This window comes from Equus asinus, chromosome 17, assembly GCF_041296235.1.
Source record: "Equus asinus isolate D_3611 breed Donkey chromosome 17, EquAss-T2T_v2, whole genome shotgun sequence".
Classification (NCBI taxonomy): Eukaryota; Metazoa; Chordata; class Mammalia; order Perissodactyla; family Equidae; genus Equus; species Equus asinus.
In genome coordinates, this window is record NC_091806.1 from 44,452,800 (window position 1) to 44,474,194 (window position 21,395).

The 21,395-nt window shown below is 44.0% G+C and overlaps 2 protein-coding genes across 10 annotated transcripts in view; one reads left to right on the forward strand and one right to left on the reverse strand.

The window, feature by feature from the left end:
• RBM4 (RNA binding motif protein 4) overlaps positions 1 to 11,494 on the forward strand; it is a 25,268-nt gene extending 13,774 nt beyond the window's left edge. For 2 of the 3 annotated variants that reach the window (XM_070488234.1, XM_014844749.3), the window contains one exon: positions 11,358 to 11,494. Coding sequence is in view for 2 of the 3 variants with exons in the window: in XM_014844749.3 (XP_014700235.1) it covers positions 11,358 to 11,494 (137 nt within the window). In the remaining variant the exon portion in view is untranslated. Of the gene's footprint in view, positions 1 to 8,714; positions 9,495 to 11,357 lie in introns of those variants that run through there. The other variant, XM_014844750.3, reaches the window with a different exon arrangement.
• Positions 10,446 to 20,429, reverse strand: LOC106833518 (RNA-binding protein 4B). Of its 7 annotated transcripts, none has more exons than XR_011495177.1 (5): positions 20,242 to 20,393; positions 19,142 to 19,565; positions 15,457 to 15,559; positions 13,583 to 14,259; positions 10,452 to 11,069 (listed from the first exon to the last, which is right to left on the reverse strand). XR_011495177.1 is itself a non-coding variant. In XM_014844752.3 (4 exons), exons 2-3 carry the CDS (start codon positions 19,551 to 19,553, stop codon positions 13,592 to 13,594), a joined length of 1,080 nt encoding a protein of 359 aa, XP_014700238.1. In that variant the 5' UTR covers positions 19,554 to 19,565; positions 20,242 to 20,429; the 3' UTR covers positions 10,446 to 11,069; positions 13,583 to 13,591. The 7 variants fall into 7 exon arrangements, 3 of the variants coding, with proteins under 3 accessions (XP_014700238.1, XP_070344337.1, XP_070344338.1); XR_006521780.2 differs by lacking the exon at positions 15,457 to 15,559 and adding an exon at positions 11,660 to 11,729 and having other exon boundaries at positions 10,453 to 11,069; positions 20,242 to 20,428; XR_006521779.2 differs by lacking the exon at positions 15,457 to 15,559 and adding an exon at positions 11,660 to 11,729 and having other exon boundaries at positions 10,453 to 11,150; positions 20,242 to 20,428.
• Between the last annotated feature and the right edge of the window lie 966 nt (positions 20,430 to 21,395).

A 21,395-nucleotide genomic window follows, 5' to 3' on the forward strand; every position in this document is an offset into this window, starting at 1 on the left:
TTTGCCTACACCATCATTTTCTTTGCGAGTCCCAGGGCTACCCAGTCCCCCAGCTTCATCATACTTGCTTGGCAAAACCACAAAACAGATTGAATCCAATTCACTTACTCAATTCTGCTGACTGGTAAGGCTGGAGGTAACTGGAGAAAAACAATCTCAGTGACTTAAATGATCACAAATTTTGTATCTTGTGTAGACCTGTAATTCTGCCAAGCAGTCGGAGAATAGGTCCCTGGTCAGTTTGCTCTCCCATTCACTTCCTCTCCCTTCATGCTTGCTTAGCTAATGACCTTATTTTTGCTGAAGAAGATCTGCCCTGAGCCAACATCTGTGCCAGTCTTCCTTCCTTTGTATGTGGGTCTCCACCACAGCACGGCTGCCAACTAGTGGTGTAGGTCCATGCCTGGGAACCCAACCCAGCCCACCGAAGCAGAGCACGCCAAACTCAACCATTAGGCCATGGGGCCAGCCCTGACCTTTTTCATACTTCACTGAAGAAATCCGAAGCAATCAGAAGAGAATTTTAGCATTCTCATCATACCTACTCACCTTCCAGCATCTGCACCTACATCACATTCCCTTTTGTTAACTCAGTTTATCTAAGGCCAGTTGCTTTACTTATGCATTAGGGCCCATCTTCTTGCTCCTGCAGTTCTGTCCCTCTCACGTCATCTATTGCAAACAAACATTCTCTTGTTCCCATTTTAAAGAAAAGTCTTGATTCTGTTCCCCTGCCAGTTACCACCACTTCATTTCTTCACTCCTTTTTGTAGCAAAACTCCTGAAAAGGGTCTTTGTTAACTGTCTCAAATTATCACCTTCCATTTTCTCTTAAAACCTCTTTAATCAGGCTTTTACCCCTAGTGGTACACAGGAACATTGCTAGTGATTTCATGTTGCTAAATCATGTGGTCACTTTTTTTTTTTTAACTTACAAGATCAGGGTTTATTTCTTGCTCATGACACATGTCCATTATAGTTGCGTGGTGGTTTCTTCTCTTTCTTATCCTCATGACCCAGACTAATGGAAGCTCCACCATCTGAAATTTACACTCCAGCCGAAGACAGACAGTAAACATGGTAATAAGTAAACTGTATGTTCGGAGATAAGAGCTTTGTATTAAAAAGGGTGTAGTTGAGTAAGGAGGGTTGGGAGAGCTAGAGCAATGAAAGCTTGCAGATTACTGTAATAAATAGGGTGGCCAGGCCTCATTGAGAAGTTGAGATTTGAGCAGACTTGAATGAGATGAGAGCCAAACAGACTTCCTGTATTCCAAGTAGAGAGAACAGCTTGAGCAAGGGCCCCAGGGTGGGACTGTAGCTGACCTGTTCTAACAGTCTGGAGGCAAGAGTGGAATGACAGGGAGAGAGTAGTAGGAAAGGAGGTCAGATAAACAATGAGGCAGATAATCTAGGGCCATTTTGTCCTTTACTCTGAGTGAAATAGTCTTGCATTGTCTTCAATCAGAGGGGTATCATGATGTGATGCACTTGTTTAAAAATAGAGCTTTTGAGGTTTCTTTTATAAAAATACACCAATTTTTAGAGTACAGTTTTGAGACATTTTGGTAAATTATACCATTGTGTAACGATCACCACAATCAAGATATGGAACATTTTTGTAATTCCAAAGAGCCCACGTGCTGCTTTGCAGTTAATCCCCTCAGCCCCTGGTCAATTCTTAGTCCTCATCTACCTACTTATATCTTTGGTATTAGTATTATGACGTAGTTGATTACTCTCTGTTTCTTAACGCTTAATTCACTTCCAGGATGCAACACTCTTAGTTTTCTTATCTTCTCAATTTCCTCTACTGGTTCCTTTTAGTCTCTCTGACCTCTTGATGTTGAAAGCTCCATAAGTCAGATCTTGGTCTTTGGTGATCCTGTGGATTCAAATGCCATTTATGCACAAAAATTCCCAGTTTCTATCTGTGATCCAGATCTTTCTCCCAAACTCCAGATTCATATGTTACTGCCCATTTGACGTTTTTGCTTGGCTATCTGATATTTCAAACAACTTGTATAAAACTGAACTTCTGATCTCCTCCCCCTTGAACCCTTCCTGCATCTCAGTTGATGGAACTCCATCCTTCAGTTACTCTGGCCAAAAACTTAGGGGTTATACTCACATTCAGTCTGTTAGGAAATCTTGTTGGCTCTACTTCACATAATCTCCCTGACTGTTAGCAGCCTCATCAGAGCCATCATCATCTCGCCTGGATTTATAAGTTCTTTCCTAATTGATCTCCCTGCTTCTACACTGTCTACCATCCATTCACAATATAGCTGCCCCAGTGATCCTTGTAAAATAGAAATCACATGTTTTCACAACTCAGCTCATACTGCACCTACCCCCCGCCCCGGGGGCTTTTCATTTCCTTCAGAGTAAAAGTCGAGAGTCCATGGAAAGGTCTATAAAGGCCTATATGATCCAGCCCCTTCTCCTCTTAGCTCTCTGACTTTATCCTACTTTCCTTTGCTCACTTGGCTTTGACCATACTGCACTAGGCTTTGTTTTTACAGATATTTGAATACATGCCAGGCCCCTTCTCCCTTAGCATTTGCACTAGGTGTTCCTTAAAGGCCTGTTTTGGGTTTCTTTTAAAAAAAAAAAAAAAACAGATTTGGACTTTCAAGGTGAAAAGCTACATTTTTGAGGCAGTAAAAATGAGGCTAGGGTTCCATCCTCTTTTTTCCGTGTTCCTCATTTAAGTGGTATCAATCAATTCCCTTGGCTCTACCTACCATCTGGATTCTAAAGATTCCCAGATGTATATCTCCAGCCCGCATACTTTTTCCTCTCTGCTCAAGAGAGCTGTGTATCTGACCAAGAGGCCATGGAAGCTTGATACTTGAATCCGCACCCATACTTTCTTCTAATTGGGATAACCTCCAATCTCTCCAGACAGGTTTGTGGAGTTTCTCTTGGAGGACAGTTCTCAAAATTAAATGCCATGGGTTGTCAAGAGGAAGAGATCAGAAGAGAACAGAAAAACTTGATTATATAAGTGACAGTGGCAGAAGACCTCTTGATGTTGCTGTTACAGATATTGGTTGGTTTTTTTCATGTGCTAGAAACTGGATCTCTGCAGTTTTCACATGAAATCACCCACCTCTTCCTTTCATTTCCATACAATCTTAGAAAAATTGAACCAGAGAATTTATTTGTTCCTTTCAATTCCCCATGCACACTACCTAAGGCAGAGGCTAAGGCTGGAGTTCCCCAGAGTTCTCCTGGGCCCTCTTCCCTCAACACTCTCCCTATAGGTCAGTGGTTTTCAACCACTGGTGATTGCTTCTCTCCACTCCCCACCCTCCGCCGGGACATTTTGCAGTGCCTGAGGTTGTTTTTAATTGTCAAAATGGTGGATGCTACCGGCATCCAGAGGGTAGAGGTCAGGGATGCTGCTGAACATCCTACAGTGCACAAGACAACCCCCACATCACGCCACCTCCCCCTGCTCAGAATTAGCCAGCTCCAAGTATTAACAGTGCCAAGGATGAAACCCCATTCTAGGTGATTTGATCAATTCCCTTGGCTTTGTATATCATGTAAAGTGCTGTCCAGTATCATAGCCACAGCCACATACGGTGCTGTGAGTGTAAAATATCCCTGGGGTTTCAAAAGCTTAGTATAAAAAACAATGTAAAATATTCATGTTTAGGGGCTGGCCCCATGGCCAACTCGTTAAGTTTGCGTGTTCTGCCTTGGTGGTCTGGGGTTCACCGGTTCGGATCCTGGGCACAGACCTACACACTGCTCATCAAGCCATGCCGTGGTGGCATCCCACACAGAATAACTAGAAGGACTTAGAACTATGATATACAACTATGTACTGGGGCTTTGGGGAGGAAAAAAAAAAAGGGAAGATTGGCAACAGATGTTATCTTAGGGCCAGTCTTCCTCATTGGAAAAAACATAAAATACTCATTTTTAAATGATTATTATATGTTGAAATATTTTGGATATATTGGGTTAAGTACATTATTAAAAATAATAATTTCACATGTTTTTTTACTTTTTACACTTCTAAATGTTGTCTGTATTAGAAGTTTTCAGATTACATATGTGGTTTGCATTTGTGGCTCACATCATTCTGTTGGATAACGCTGATCTCTCTGCTGAAGACTCAAATTTATCTCTCTTGTCTGTGCTCAAAGTTCAGGGATCCAAAGACCTACTTGAGAGTGCTCCTTGGTGGTTTTAATTCATCTCAAACTTGATATATCTGAAGTAGAACTCCTGAGTCCCCCACTCCAAAATAGTTTCTCCTCCAGTCTTCCCCATTTCTTTAAATAGTGTTACCATCCACATAGCTGCTCCAGCCAGATTCCTGGTAGTCATCCTTGATACTTCCCTCATTTCTTATTCCCCCTCATCAGTTCTTTAGCACATTTTATATCAAATGTTGCCACTTCTGTCCATGTCTTTGCCACAGTGATAGTCAAGACCATACAAACCATCTACCACTAGGACTATAGTGGCCTTCTCCTGGCCTCTCTTTTCCTCCTTTGTTTTTTTCCTCTCTTGTTTGTCTGCAATTTTTTATTTGTATTTCTTTGGTGAGGAAGATTGTCACTGAGCTAATATCTGTGGCAATCTTCCTCTATTTTATATGTGGGATCCCTCCACAGCATGGCTTGAGCAGTGCGTAGTTCTGCACCTGGGATCCAAACCTGAGAACCCCAGGCCACCGAAGTGGAGTGCAGTAACTTAACCACTGTGCCACCGGGCCAGCCTCCCATCTTTCCTCAGTGTAATCTCCATTAAATATAAATCAGATTGTCACTCCATAACTTAGAAGCTTTCAGCTACTTCCCATTGTATTTAAAATAAAATGCCAGTCCTCTACCGTGGCCTAAAAATGTCTTGAAGTGTCTGGCCTCTACCTCACACTCCATCATCATCTCAGGCCCTTCCACCTCACCTACCTTTTTCTAACCACACTGGCCCTCCTTTCAGATCCTTGTTCACCAAGCACTTTCCTCCCTCGGGGCCTTCTTTCTACCTGGAAGGACCTTCTCTTGACCATTTTAGGGGCTAACTTCTTCAGGTCTTAGCTTCAGGATCAAGCATCAGAGGCCCCTCCCTGACAACCTCTAAGTAGATGCCCCCTCCCATTCTTCCCTACCATTGTGCCCAGTTTGTATATTTTGTGGCATTTAACCCAATTTCTTTGCTTAATCAGTTATTGAATAATTTCTTCACAAAATCATAAGCTAGGGGGATGGGAAATTGCCCCAGTGCCTGGCAACAGTGCCTCGCACATAAAGGCTTTTAATATAAATGTGTATATGTAAGCTATCACTTGAATGATGTGCTTCTCTTGGGAACATACTACCCCCTGCCCTTGCCCCCCTCCATTCATTTTTAGGAGTCGCAGAAGTCATTCAAGAAACTTAGTGCCAGCAGAGGACTGGGCCCTAGGGTATGACCAGAGGATTTGTGGATGGCCACTGTTAGGGCTAGAATCATGCCCCATCCCATAGGAGTTCAGCAGTCAAGAAAGGCAGAGATGGAGGAACTTTTTGATAACCTAGGAGAGCCCTTTAGCTTCGAGACTTGGTGATCCCTAAGGGCAGAGCTTGAGTAGGTTTGTCTCTAGGTCTTAGAATTGGGCAAGAAACAGGAGGGGGAGCTGGAATCCTTGAAAGACTGAAGAGGAGGACAGTTTTGTCTTCCTGCACAGATAGTCCTCTTGAGAGTTTGCCATCACAGATTTGTTTCTTTGTGGGTCTACCTCTTCCATTAGTTGCTGAGCTGCAGGAGGGGTGGAACACTCTTCTGCTCGCACTCAGTTTGTGACGGTAATAGCCAGTCAGGTGCTTTACATTTACCCTGAACAAGTGTAAGAGGAAAGTTACAATTGTTCTCACTTTACAATTGAGGAAACAAGCTCAGAGAGATTAAGTAATATGCGCAAGGCCACAGAAAGGGCTTGGGTTTAAGTTCTGGCCGTCCACCTCCAGAGCCCGAATTTTAGGCATTAGTCTAGCGAGTGTGCCGTCTGGCAGCACAAGCTCCACCCCTGGGTGGGAGCTCCATTCCCAGGTGTGGCCGGGGTTGTGTCACTCCACTGCTTTGTCTGCCCAGCCCTGTTCAGGGCAGTACTGGTCCAGGTGGGGATGCGTGCTGGCAGCAGCATGGTCCCTGAGTGTTGGCCACTCGCACCTAGCTTAGATCTTGGCCAAAATTTCTCGTGTCCAGACAGGCAAGGTTCGATCCACAAACACAGCCACTGAAGTGTGTTGGCAGTGCCCCAACTTGAAGGGACTGTAATGGTACTTACGGCAGGAAGGGCCCTTTCCCTAACCACTCATTTTCGTAATTTCATAGCCAATGTCCTGCTTCTGAGATACCAGAGCCAAGGGCTGGCCAAGGCCATCACTGGCACTCTGGTTCACCTCGCCAAATGAAGAGGCTTAAAAACCTCCCTCTCCACCCGCTTCCATGTACATAGGGCCTACTCTTAGGAGGGCCGGGTCCCTTTGCCAACTGCTCTTCTCCATTTCAGTAGCTTCTTAAGACACACTAGGAATCGGGAGTCTTTTCTCCTCACCACTGTGTGTGGGGAGGGGGGCCAAATTATTTAACCTTTATAAACCTTGTTTGCTTTAATTCCTGGGAGACGAAAGATGTTGCCTCACTGAGTTCTTGTGGATAAGCAGAGATGATGGATGAGTCATCAAATCTGTAGTGCCATTGTGAGGTTTGAATTTGGCCTGGGTCCTCAAAGAGCTTGCAAACCTAAGGCACTACTGATTGAAATCATCTCACCAGACATTTCCCTCTTCCTTAGTGGGTTCCTGGGGCTGATCCATCAATAGTTCTTGCACTTGGCAGTAGAGCATAGACTTCATCTTTTTTATTTTCATTTTTTTTTTTGAGGAAGATTAGCCCTGAGCTAACATCTGCTGCCAATCGTCCTCTTTTTGCTGAGAAAGACTGGCCCTGAGCTAACAACCATGCCCATCTTCCTCAACTTTTTTTTAAATGTGGGACGCCTGCCACAGCAAGGCTTGACGAGCACTGCTCTCAGGTCCGCACCTGGGTTCGAACCCCAGGCCACCAGAGTGGAACGTGCAAACTTAACTGCTGTGCCACCGGACCAGCCCCAAACCTCATCTTAAGAAAGCTCTGAAGTGGATTCTTCTGACAAGCAGACAGCTCTTCCTACGAGCGCATTTTTATTTCTCTCCACTTCCAAATCTCTTATGGCAGGAGACTCATCTCTGAGGACCAGATTTGTGAGCCAAATCCTGACAAGCCATGAGGCCAATCTTGAGCAAGTTGTTTCCCTTTTCTGGGCTACCTTGGAGCCAGCCAACCCTTTTCTGCCTTTGGACAAGCTCTGTGTGGTGCATTGAGTGCCCTGAGGTCCTAGTATCTTTCTGTGTCACATTGTCTAACTCCTCTGTGGCTGGAAATCAGAGAAGAGGTAGATTTGATGCTGTTGCAGGCCTAAAAAGTGGAGCAAAACTTTGGTTACACAGTAGGAGCTTTTGCCAAGGACGAGCTGTGGCTCAGTAGGTTTGTCTCCCCCACCACCCTAGGGAGGGTGTTGCAGTAGAACCCAGGGAGTTGTCTTACAGGGGAATCTGGATACTTTTCTCGCCAGCAGCAATATTTAAATCAGGGTAGGGTTTACTTTGCTTGTATTTGAAGTGCCTCGGTGTTTGGGCCTTGTTTGAGGTGGTGCCCAGAACCCCACCTCAAATAGCTGACTGCTCAGGAAGAAATCCGTGGAGATGGAGGGCCGGGGTATTACTCTTTTTCTCCCCCAAACTGGGCCAAGGGCATCCCCTCGGCCTTCCTCATCTCTCACATTTCAGTCTCTGTGGACTACTGATAAGTATATTTCTATTTCAAAGGGGAGAGATAGTAAGAGTTTCAATCTCAAGGCACAAAGAATAAGCTATAGAATTTTTGTAGAACTCCGTAAATAACTGCCCTTCTCTGAACTCTCACAATGCTTTTACGTTTCTCATAGCAATGAACACTTCATCATACCACGCTGTCTTTCAATAGTCTCTTAAATATCTGAGACTTTAGCTCGTCTTCCCTGCTCCTCAGTACTCAGTGGTGCCTTGAGAAAAGCCCTTAGACATGGCCTGGTCCGCAGCAGGTGCTCGGCAAATGCAAGGGTGGGACAGGCACAGCCCATTCCTTTATTTATGGCTCAGGGACTTAAACCTGCCCCCTTGACTACCCCTTCAATCACATGTCCTTACGGATGGTCCTTTTCCTTGTATTTTTTCTCTCTTTAAAGCAAAACACCAACTTAATTGGCTTCATGATTAGGGGAAGAGACCTCTTTTATATCAGACAAATCTCACATTTATAATCACTTTTGTTCCCCTCCAGAGCGATTTTTTTAAAAAAAAATGAATCTGATCCTGTTACCTCCAAACATAAAACCCTTTACTAGCTTCCAGTTAAAGATAAATTTTTTAACACAGCCTCTCATGAACTGTGCCTGTAACTTAGCTCTTCAGATTTCTCCTGCACAGATTTTCTCCTGCTCCCTTTCTGCTTCCTAACGGGCACCACACACTTCCTGATCAGGGGCCTTTGTATGTGCTGCTTCCTTGCCATAGAATAGCACCCCCCCGCACCTCCCCAATGTTACTATTACAGGTTTTCATAGCACCCTGTATTTGTCCTTCCATAGTACTTATCACAGATATAATTAAGGTTTGCTTTTCTATTAGGAACCATGCATGTCTTCTTCATCACCCAGATCCTGGCTCGTAGGAATGCAAATCACTGATAAGTGAATTCAGGAGCTTTTACTGTGAGGCTTCGTGGGACTCTGAAATGGTGGTCTATAACGAGAAGCTTGTTTTGGTGAATAAAGGGGATTTTGTATACACAGTGTGCAGTTTTTCACATAAGAACTGAAATTTAGAAATAAACACGTTTGTTCCTACTCAACTGTCCTCTTACATTGACTGAAAACTAACCCTTTTCCCAGTATTATTTATTCTGGGGCGAGTGAGTGGATTTCCTAAGGGAAAAATATTTTGTATGATTCTGCAAGGCTTTTCTTCCTCCTCATGTAAGAAACTTATTTTACCATTTAAACTGTGCTGTCCAGTACACTAGCCACCAGTCACATGTGGCTAATTATACTAAAAAAAAAATGTTTCTGAGCTTCATTAGCCACATTTTAAGTCCTCAGTAGCTGCATGTGGCTAATTAAAATGAACTCAGTTTCTCAGCTTCAGTAGCCATGTTTAAATTACTGAACAACCACATGTAGCTAGTGGCTACAAGCTGGACAGCACAGTAATATAGAATGTTTCCAACACTGCCAAAAGTTTTACTGGACAGTGCTGATGTAGAACTATTCTGTGGAATCTAATTTGTCCTGCCGGTGAGATAGCAATCAAGATGGTTAAACTGCTATGTTAAGTTAGCACAGAGGACTGGAGATTTTGGTGAGGCCAGCAAAACCTTTAAATATTTCTTTCTTTGCCTGGTGCCTTGCAGATTAATTCCAAGGAAATCTCAGTATTTCCCTTTTTGTAAAACAGGGACAGTCCTGCCTCCTTGGGGAATGTTGAAGCTAACAGAGGCCTTGTGAACTTCACTACTAGTTGGAGTGTGTACACAGACAGGTTAACCTCTCTAGATTGCTGTCTCCTAGCCTTAAGAAATCAGGGAAAAAATCTGCTTCACCTGTGTCAGGATTATTTTAAGTATAAAATAGGTGGGGGAAATGCTATATAATTTTTGTAGATAAGAATTCACAGAATTTATATGTCACCATTTCCATGTAGGATACAATAAAGCTTAAGTAAGGTTGAGTTCATCATTAAACCTGTTTTGTGAGGATCTAAGCAATGATAATAAATGTCCATAAATCTTTTTTTAAAATTCCAGGATACATTTTATTGTAGAATGTTGTCAGTGCTAATCATGAATACCCCACTTTTCTGCTTAAAACATTATGACATACATTTCCCCTCTTTTGATATAACTATCTTATTCATTTTAGTCAAAGCCTAGTCCTGGCAGAATACTATCATCATGAAAAGAGAGACCTCTTTAAACCGTTTGTGACTCTAAACAAACATACACTATCAAGTCGAGTTGAGTCAACCTGATGGGTTTTCTGGCTCAACCTTTTCCTGATGCAGGGTTCTCTCTGGGGCTTACTTCTATCACTACCAACCTGGGTTTGCTAGCCTTTAAACTGGAAAGAGCAACTCTGGTTATTTAGAGAAAAGGAGCCTGACCACCAGTAGTAGCGTATTTATCAATGTCTGAGATGCTGACTAACTTCTCTCCATCCACTGCTGAAGCCATATTACTTACCTCACTAAATTCTTCTTTCTACATCTAAACTTCATACGTGTATTCATTTGAATTTTGTAGCTTGAGCACAACTGAGAAAGAACCAGAAAACACTGGTGGTAAATAACACACACATACAAAAAGACACTTAAGTGTTAGAAACGTTTATTTGTCAAAATATTAAAAAAAAAAAAAAGTGGGAGGAGTGGAATAAAACAAGGCTAAATTTCAGCTAATGCTGTACCACGATCACAGGTCAGACATAAAAAAACAAAACAAACAAACAAAACAACAACAACCCTCCCCCCCTCCCCCACCCCACTGGTCCTAGCAATTTCAGAAGATTAGCTTCAATGTTAGGGTCCAGAGCTAACAGAGAAGAGTAAAAGGTTGCTTGCCACTACATGGTCAATTTTTAAAGGGAAAGGAGATGTTGCTGTAGGCAGGGAGAAGGGTTCAACTCCTAAGGAAAGCAAGATATGAGGGGTTCCACTGTACAGGAAAAAGGGGATGCCAGCATAATCCTTACCTAGGGCTGCTCAGAGGCTGGGAATATAAGGAATAGAGTGAAAGGCTACAGAGACTAGTCTCAGGAGGAAAGAAAAGTCAACTGAGAAGAATTAAATTAAGAAAGAAAACATAGTTGGTCACAAATTCCTTTGTTTACTGAAACATGAAGCAATGGAAACATCCCGGCAAAGGGGACCGCGCGGAGCAAGTTCTCATATATGACCGCAGCCCGAGGGTTCAGTCCGCAATTATCCTACCTGAAAGAGAGCACAACACAAGAGGCTTACACAATGCCTGGAGAGCAGCTTGGCTCCGAGTACAAGGGCCCTGGTCCCGTCCTGTATTCCAGGGGGAAAAAAACAAAGAACAAAACAAAACCAAGTCAGACTGGATCAAACTTATATCCCATGTAATTATCTAGGAGTCTACTTTGGCTATATACAGGAATCTACTTAGAGCTATACACAGAACAAGAAGCAATCTATCTGGAAGACTGCTGTGTTGGTGATAAATACATCTTTCTCATTTTCTTATCTATCTTTTAGGCAAGACAACCTCTGTGATACAAGGCTACTCTCACTGCAACAAAGGGCATACAGATATTATCAAGAATCATAATTTTTGGGTCCAGGAAAAGCAGAAGATGCCAACATCTCAAATATGGCTAATTGCACTATTCTAAATTGTTTCATTTTAATCTTTCATAGTAAACAAGTTTTCAGAAATGACAATCACAAAGGATATCAAGGAGTGGTTCATTCACCCGCCAACACACCAACATGTCATATGGTCACAGATTTAGAGCCATAATTCCAGTAGTTCCCCTAATTGATCAAATTCCCCTTACCAAATCAAAAGAAGAAATCCTAAAATTCTCTAATTCTTCCATTGATGATGGGAACTCCAGACACCAATGGCTGGGGGAAAAAAAAAGTTAACTCACACCAAGTTCCTCTACTTATTACAGACAAAGGGCCAAATCTTGGTCTTGATCTGTGCCAATCGACTTCAAAAGTTGTGACGTTCTTGAATCAGTTCTGCTAGGGTGAGACCCGAATTTGGATCCCCAACAGTTCTGGAGTATTTCATCCTGGCAGCCTCATTAACATCAGGCTCCTGGGACTGCAACCAACTCAGGGTTATTCAGTCCATTTGAGGTTCACACCTGGAAGGTAAGTTTCTTTAAAAGTCATCACTAAAAAGAGTTAGTTGAACAACCACTGCTTGCAGTCAAAATTCACTTTAAAATACCTTAGCAATACCCTTTAAAGACCACAATATACTAATTTAATATTTAACTTTGAAACATATTCAAGAGAAACAAGTTATCTGATAGATGATACCACCTTATTATAGAGGCATATCCCACTTCATGGCAGATCCAGCTGCATTAAAAGTAAAAATTAATGGCAAACTATACAAATTTTAAGATTATCCACTTCATGCACATGAACCCACACTGCTACACAGTGGTCTTAGGAGATCCCAAGTCGTGTCCTGGTCTTATAGGACATAACTTATCACAGGTTCATGCCATATTTGCTTCTCACTACACAAAAGGGCAAATTCCTATTGCTTTGTTTTCTTCTACATGAGTACTAAAGGGCTAAGTTAGGAACACTGGAAACTCAGTGATAACTTCAGTTAACTTTGCCATTAGGCCTCTAATTCAAGCGATGCTCAATTTCAAGGTACAAGAAAAACCACGAGAGTAGAAAGTTGTCATGATACCATTTCCACTCAGATAAAGAGATTTATCAATCTTTAGATACTCCTAATTATTCTTGCCATCTCAACATCTTTGGTATACATGCAGGAAAAATTAAATTTCCAGGGTCCCCACCAATGGGATTTTATAGATGTCAGAAAATTACCTGTTTCATCTAGTTCCTTAAATATTCCTCTCAAACAAAAAGCAAAACAAAAACCACTGGAAGAAACGGGAAGCATCTGGCTCTAAATGAGAGCATCAAAGGCTATTCAGAAATATGACTTAAGTGCCCACATATAACAAGATGCTCTGGATTACTAATAAGGAAAGGACTCCAAGGGACAGTGGCATAAAAAATTCTGCTTTTAAACAAGTGTCTCCGAACTAAACACCTAAAATTTATAGGACCTTATTTGGCTTATAGATATATATTAGAAGAATTTCCCCTGATAAAGGCTCATGACCTAACTAGTTTTATTAGCAAATTGGAAGTCTAACAGTATAGTTAAAATTCTCACTGTTACCTTATTATTAACTTCGGAACCTGTACTCTTCAGCTTACACCACAGTGACTCTTGTAGTGGGAAGAGAATGGGTTCTGGAGTCAGCCAGGCCTGAGAGTGAATTCTGGCTCTACCTCTCAATTACCAGATGACTTCAGACGCAGCACTTAACCTCTCTGAGCCTTAGTTCCCTTCTTTGTCAAAGAGAAAATATCTTAAAGGCTTATTGTGTAGATTAAATGATATAATGTACACAAAAGGCACTCAACAAATGTGAGTTCTCTGAACTGTTTCTGTAACCCAGATCTGCTTACACTTGATTAAAAACAATATTCTCATTAACAAACTGAGTTTGTTGTTGTTCTCTCAGAAGGAACAAGTTGGTTGGAATCACACATGAACCTCTGGCCTAAGCTAAATAAATAAATTACTAAAATTTAAACCTTTTGGATACTGTCCTGACAGCAAACAGGTGGCTTTAGCCTCCTCTATGCAGGATGGGTCTCTTTCAAGGGAACTAAATGGAATCTCTTAACCACACCCACCCCACTCTCACCTCCAGTTTTTAAAAGGCTGAGTACCGTGCTCGGTCCACATACGGCTCCCGCTCATACCGGGCCATGTCATAGAGAGAATTCCGTGCAGCTGCTGAAGCCTGAGACAGCTCACTCTCTGGCCCATAACCGTAGCCCTCTCCAACTGTGGGGAGCACAGCTGCAGCACGACGCAGGGGGCTCCTGTCCCTTCCATAATAGGAGGAAGTGGTGGCAGCGGCAGCAGCCATAGCAGCTGAGGTGGCAGCGGCACCTGAGTTCGGCAACAGGTGTCTGTCATAGGGATCTACAGAAGTGGAGTTGAGGTGACTGGTCACAGCTGTGCTCTGGACTTGAGGCAGATGGGACATGGTCTGCTCTGCGTAGTTGTACGCGGAAGCTGCCGCCGCCGCTGCCACTGCCTCATAAGAGCGGACCCGGTAACGCTTATAGTAGTCGAGTGCTCCATATGCATCGTTGTAATACATGGATTCCCCGTAGCCCATGGTGTAGGGCGTGCGCACTGCTCCATACTGTTCGTTATACTGCTCGGTAAAGTCCGCCACACGACCTGTACGATCCACTGGGCACTCTTTGGACCAGTGCCCCTCTTTCCCACACCGATAGCAGCCACTCTGGTCTCCCATCCCAGGGGCAGTCCGAAGTCGGCTTGTGGACAACTGCACGTGCATTCTTTTGCCTTGAGGAAATAGACGTAAGAATTATTATAATTCACTGACAATCTATCCTTCCCCAAATGAAAGTAAACTAGTTGGTAGCAGACACACATACATACACACACTCCTGCAACCCTGTTTCAGCAATCCCCTCCAAAAGAAGCTCAAGTTTTAATACAGGTGAGAGCTAGAGAAAATCTGAGTTCTCAGAGACCAGTCAATACTTTCTACTTACACCAGGTAGACTGGATTCTCTACTTCTGTCTCCACAACTCTCCTTCCTTCCAACCCCAGCACAGAAATTGAAAAAGTTTCCACTTTTCACTGCTAAGACTGTTATTAATTGTTATTAACGATTCAAAATGTGTCAATTCTTCCAAATTAAATAGCCAACAAAACCTCCGTTATGCTAAATTTGGAAAGCATCTTACCAACCTCTCACTGATTTACTCAGGGCCACATGAGGCCTGAGCATTTACTGTAGCTTAAACACAACAGCAATCTTTTGTCCATCTTGTTTCCTCCAGCCATTTTTGCAGGTGTCACCAGTGGCTATGCTGGCTTCACAAATCATACCTAACTCACCATATGCTTCCTCTCCAGTACCTCTAGGAGTTATAAGATCCTCCAGGTTTCAACCCGACCCCCACTTTTCTCAGCAAGGGTGAATCCATGCCTACTGTGGCAAAGAAAACTACTTGACCAAGGTCTCTCAACAGCAAGAATGAGAAAGATCTTGAAGCAGTACTGTTTCTTAGGCACAGTGTGTTCCCGTGTAGTGGAATGATCACCATTTCATCCCGCCATGTAGCTTATAATTCTTTAGAGGATTATATACTTGCTAGGAAAAGGTAGCATTTGCCTAAAGGCTTCTGGGCACCCATACACACAAGCCACATCCATACTTCCAGGAAATGACCAGCACTAGGAACAGCTAAGAGAAGAAACAATCTTTGCCCTGGGCTTGTGTACCACCAAGCCCAGGGACCCTTACTGATGAAAGCATCCAAGGTCTTTAAAAGCAGTTTGAGAGGACTATTCTTGGCAGTATTTAGTTCCAAACTGCCTAAGACTTTGGAGATCAAGTCAATGCTTTTCAAATTGTAGCCAAAAGACAGCCAGTACAGACGGTAGAGAACAGGGGCTTCGCGTCACACTTAAGGGCTGCTCAGAACAAATCCCCCCTCCGTGATCAGCAAGTTGCTCTCTCTTTAACAGACCTTGTTCTGGATGCAGCTATGCGATAGGAGGCCTCGTGCTCCACCATCCTGTTGGAAACAGCCCGATTCAGGACGGCAGCCAGAACAGCGCAATGCACTGACCCTGAGAGGGGAGCGGGTTAGTGCAGTAACATCACTTTAGTCAAACTCAGTTCTGCCCAATGTCTAAGATTCCTACTACCCAGTTTCTAGTAGTTGCCACCTCCAACTTAAAACCCTTTATTTGGCAGAAATAAAGGTGCTCAGGTTTTTACTTCCAGCTGCTAACAGAGACGCAGCATCCACCATCACCACTGACACAGTCAACGGATAGCAAATGGCAGTAATTCTCTGAAAGCAGCATTTAGCCACCCCATTGTTTTCAGAGATTTAAATACTCCCATTCTAATTCTTAGAAGTTATTAACGGCCACATACTAACTATGCTTAGAACAGAAATACACAGATTTTTGTCCCAATTTATTTCCCAAAAGTAGAGTTCTCTATAACACAGAATGGAGGATTCAAGTGACTTGGCTTTCAAGTATGCACAGTGACATTAATCTGTGTGAGAGACGTAACACTGTGCTCCAATTCTGATGATGGAGTAACCATGCCAATCTAAAAGGCAGCAATCCAGAGACATCCATAAATACATTTTTAAGGAAAAAATTTCAGTTTAACTTGCTCTTTTATAGATTCTGAGTCCATTTTTTTGAGTAACAAAACTCGGTCATTTTTCCTTGATGCTTCTATTACTACATCAAATCTTTATCCCTGCTTTATTTAGAGAGTGGAACTCATAAGTTTATAAACATCTGTGACAAAATCTACTTTGGCAGCAGCTGTGAAAAGGAGTCAGGTAAAAAATTTTTTACCTAGAACTAAAAGACCTGTCATAGAAGTGAAGCTCCTGTCACTCAGTCCTTCCAAAGATTCTAACTAGGCTTTTAATTGAAATCCCCTAAAGCTGTTACAATAAGAGAGACACACTGCTTCTCTATTACCTCAAGGAACCAGGGCAAAGAAAACGGAAAGAAAATTCAATTCTACCACTCCACCACACTTGGAGAGGCCAAAAGCTTAAAGATTTTCTGAGACCTCCAAAAGTGACTGAAATGGGCTGCCAACATTTTCCAGAAAACCAGCCCAATAAAAGTGTTTTCTTCTGAAAGCTGGAACAGAAAAAGTATTAAAATACTGCAAGGTGGGCAACGTGGGGTCCCAACTGCTGAGCTCCTATCACGTGCCAGGATCCAGAGAAGGCTGGGGATGTAGCTGATAGACAACAGTACTCCAATTTAATGCTTGTTTACACATCAGAAGAACGAGACACTGAACGCTTACACATCATTCCCAATTCAGCTGCAGAAGTGTTCCCTGGGAACAGTGTCTTTGGGGTCTTCCAGTGCAGACGGTTTGCTAACTCAATAGCGGGTCAGTTCAGTGCGGCTTGTGGAGAGGAGACATCCTGAAAGACCCAGGTAAACTCAGATCCTGCTGCTTCCTTTTGGAAGGCATACAATTCAGAAGCCCTAAATGGCAGCCATTAACATAGCAAGATTCAAGATGTCCACAGTGGCACTCTGAAGAGGCCACCTTCTTTAGGAGATGATTGAAAAAGCTTTATTGAAAAATATGACAAATTGGTACCTAGATTTTATTTTCTGTAAAACTGCAACTTATTATCCAATGCTAAACTTTCTCTGGAAAAAAAACTTTGGTTATACAAATATCTTTATGTATAACTCAGAGCGCTTTCTCCAGAGGGCCCAGCCTAAGAACATGAAAACCAAATAAAGGATTTTTCTTTTCCAGGGATGACGGTTTAAAAACTCTTCACGGATCACTGCTTTACTCAGACATCCACTTCCTCAAGTAATTAAACCTGCTTTATTAAAACACACTCTCCTCCCAAGCCAACTCCCCCGACAATGAACTCAACTCACTTCCGTATACATATTTTTCCCCCTTTCATTCGATTGTATATTAAAATGTAAGGACACGCAGTATTACATTATTAGAATATCTCTGCAGTTTGTACCTTTTCCCACATTCTTTTTACATTTTGCTTGTTACCTGTCAGAACTCCTCCCCACTGTCCGCTCATGATCCCTTCCATCAAATGAAATAATTAGAATACTTTCTAAAGCTGTCTAAAGTGCAAGAGCTTTCTAAAATGGTAGAAGAGAAACAAACATAAATAAGGAAAGTAAATAAGGAAAGCTAACTATCACATTTTAAATGTTTCTAACCATAACAGAAACACACTCATTGTGACCAGCCACACTCACCTTTCATCATAGAGTGCTTTTACTGTCAAAACACTTTCCCATCTACCACCTCACTCTAGCCTCACTACCATCCTGTGAGGGAGGTACCGCAGGGACCATTAACTCTATTTTATAAGTGGGGAAAATGAAGCACAGAGAGGTTAAAACACTTGTCCAAAGTCATACAACTAGTTAAGAGTAGCAAGTATCTACGACTTTTGCCCTATGCTGTAGAGTAGCTACAGGCCACGGCACCACGGGCTAGGCCAGACACACCTCATGCACTATTTGCTATTTCCACTACTTGCAAACTCTCTTACCCTTTTCTGGTCAACTTTTTTTCTTCTCCCATTTCTTTTGTTTTGTAGGTTTAGCAGAGGACCCGTAAGTACTTCTTAACAACCCTGTTAGTGGCACCCAAAGAAAAAATCATGTTCATTTATGAACCTGAAGAGTGGCTATAAAAGTGTGGTCCAAGATGATACTGGAGAAAAAAACCTGGAGAACAGCGCTATCCAACAGAACTTTCTATGATAATGGAAATGTTTCATATCTGTGCTAATAAGGTAGCCTCTAGCCTCACGTGACTTCTGAGTGTTTGAAGTGTGTGCAGTACAAGTGAGAAACTGAATTTTGAATTTTATTTAAGTTCAATTTAATAGCTACATGTGGCTAGGGGCTACATATTAGACAGCACAGTTTTAGAGTCTTCAGCCAACCTCTTGTGGTATTAATGACATATGTACCTTTATTGGTATAAATAACACAATATGCTCTATGGCACCCTTACTGGAACTCCTCAGAAGCAGGCCCATCATTCCCATTCAACCTAATAGTTTTAGAAACGTTCTTTTTTTCCCTTAGGGTTAAATAATAGTAGGTGGAGCAGAAGGTCACAGACTGAGCAAATCTGAGCACTCAAAAGGTACTCCCCTAAATCCAGATTCACCACCCAGATCTATAATATAGGGATTCTTCTAGATGTCTTATGTTCCTCTTCCCCACAACCCATCACCCAAGACAGCAGAGAGTATAAATCCAAGGCAGTGAAACTTTCAAATATAAGGCTTCCTGGTCATAACAAAAGCAGCAGGTCAGCCACAGACCTTTATCCTCCCTTCTCTTAGGAGGTACTCATTTGCCCAGAGAGATTAAACTTCCAACAGCACTCAAATGAAAGAAGCCTGTAGGATAAAGTAACCTACAGTTTGTGATGCCACGCAGTTGCTCACGAACATCTTGGCACATCTGAAAAGGGGAAGTGTGTGCTTCTCCAAGAAAATTGTACTTAAGAGTGGTAAACATACAATCTATCATTTCTAGCTGAAATCCAATGGAAGACACCACCCTGCCAGCCCCACGGTCCTGTGTTCTTGCCTCTGTCTTGAGCTAGACCCCATTCAGTTCTGCCACCCAGACCCCAGAGCAGTTCACCTTGAAACTCTGTGTTGTCAAGGCCCCTGATGGCCTCCACTGCGTCCTCTGCCCGCTCCATATGTACGAAGGCATAATCTTTCACGATGTCACATTCGATGACTGGACCGTACTCCTCAAACTTGGCCCGAAGCTCTTGGTTGGTACAGGTGGGGCTGATGTTGCCCACATGCAACTTGGTTGAAGCTTTGCTCTTATTCTTGCTGGCTTCCACGTTGATGTTCACCCCGTGCAGCTTGTAGTGGTGCAGGTTGCGAATGGCATCCTCAGCCGCCGTCTTGTCCTCTATGTGCACAAAGCCATAGTTCTTAATGATGTCACATTCCAGCACCTTCCCATACTGCTCGAAGAGTGAGCGGATCTCCTGCTCTGTGGCCTCCCGGGGCAGGTTTCCGATGAAAAGCTTCACCATCCTGACAAGAGCCTGGGAGAGAAGAAACGAGATTTCCAAAAGTTAGGGGAGGAGTGGGAAATTTCAGCGCATTGCATTTTGGTTACTTTTAATCCTCCAGAGAAGTTCTTGGCACCTTGGGACCTTCACAGAGACGTTCATTATTTTTTCTCAATAAGGGGAGAAAGGTTTGTGCTTAAGTAGTGTGGGCTGTGTGACACACAAACAGGAGGCGGGGGGTCAGCATGCAGTGCACGGTCCATCATCTGCGTGCAACGAGGCAGGCTTCAGTAACAGGGTTAGCCGTCTCATGTCTTAAAATACTCTTTTTCGGGGGGCAGGAAAGACAAGAGGCCAAGCAGGGGCAAGAGGCATTTATCGGAGCGTCCCTGCTAACAAGGTTTTGGAGGGAAATCTGTGTCTCGCTCCTCCGTGCCGTATCACCTTTCAATATACTCTAAGAATAAAAAGGACCCCTTGGCCCCAAACCGGGATCCCCCAGTGACCCAACCTCCGCTCCTTCGCCCCAACAAAGACTCGACCCGACCCCTGCCCCGCCCCCTCCGGGGACCCGGCCCCGCCTCCTCCCGTTGTCTTTCCCGGACCGCTCGCAGCGAGAGGAGAAACCCAAACCCGGGCCATCCTCGTCCACCAGAGGCCTGGCCCGCCACCCTCGGGCTCCCCACACACCCGCAAGACCCCCTCGCACCTCCCGGTGGCGGCGGCGGTGGCGGCGGCTCCCGCGTCAGAGAGAACCCTACAAAATGGCGACGGCCGCTCGAGCCTCGGCGCGACCGGGCCCTTTCTCGCGCGCCAGCTCACGCACGCGCGGGTGCGCGCTGCCTCCCTCCCCTCCCCCTCGCGGGAGCCGGGCGACCAATCCCGCGGCCGCACACAAATGACTGCTGCAGGCTCGGCTCCCAGCCGCCCCGGGCCGAGGGCGGGGCCAGCTGGTGACGGCGCTGCGGAGCGGAGTCGGCCCGCCCCCAGCCCCGGCTGGCCAATCACCACCCTGGAATGGGTTCGGCGCCAACGCGTCAGAAGGGCTCCGGACGCAACCACTGCCTTGTGAAGTCAGAAGCCTGGGGGAGTCCTGGCGTCACAATGGGTCGTGCTATTGGGGCGGCTGGAGGGGGCGGCAGCTGATGACAAAGGGTTATCTCACTGAGTCCCCTAAAAGGGGGCTCACTTAGCGGGCTGGCCAGCCTCTATGGCAGCTTGGGACAACATTTTCGAAATACAGGCCTGCCACATTTTAAGCAAACCTAGTTATTTTTTGTAGAGCTTTAAACATAATTTAAAATTTTTTCATTGCAAACAGATTATTCGTTAATGAGGAAACTGAGAACCAAAGATGGCAGAGCTGGGATAGCTCTAAGAGGCCTTGTATCCAGGCTACAATTAATCGTGTTTTGTTTGCTCGTGTATATACGTGGGCTGATTTTCTCCCTCTAGCTAGAGTAAACGCTCTAATTATGTGTCCTTCACGGTTTCTGGTCCATGGTGAGCACACCAAGGAAATACTTGATGCAGAGGCCCAGAGAGATTCCTTGTTTCGGGAGTGGGACAGGGTCTCCACGTCCACACCAAGGACTAGGTAACTGAGTCCCCGGGCACTTTCTAGCATTCAAAATTCAGCTGTGGTCCAAGGGCACCTCCTGGTGGCAAAAGGAAAGCTATTAGGTGGATTACTGACTGTCACCCTTGAAGAAAGAATAGACATTTATGGAGATTGATGGACTGAGCTTATCTCCGAGTAGGGCATGCCAGGGTGACTGTCAATAACCATTCCTCATTGTGCTGGTTCCGTAGAAGCTTCTCTGATACCATCAGGCACAAATTCCTAGGCTGCCCTCTTCCTCC

What these genes read in the sequence shown, in the direction of transcription:
- LOC106833518 (XM_014844752.3), bottom strand. Translation starts at nt 19,553, where the DNA reads ATGGTGAAGCTTTTCATCGGAAACCTGCCCCGGGAGGCCACAGAGCAG. An exon ending in TGACAACACAGAGTTTCAAG is followed by an intron (nt 14,260 to 19,141) that starts GTGAACTGCTCT and finishes TATTTCCTCAAG; the next exon opens with GCAAAAGAATGCACGTGCAG.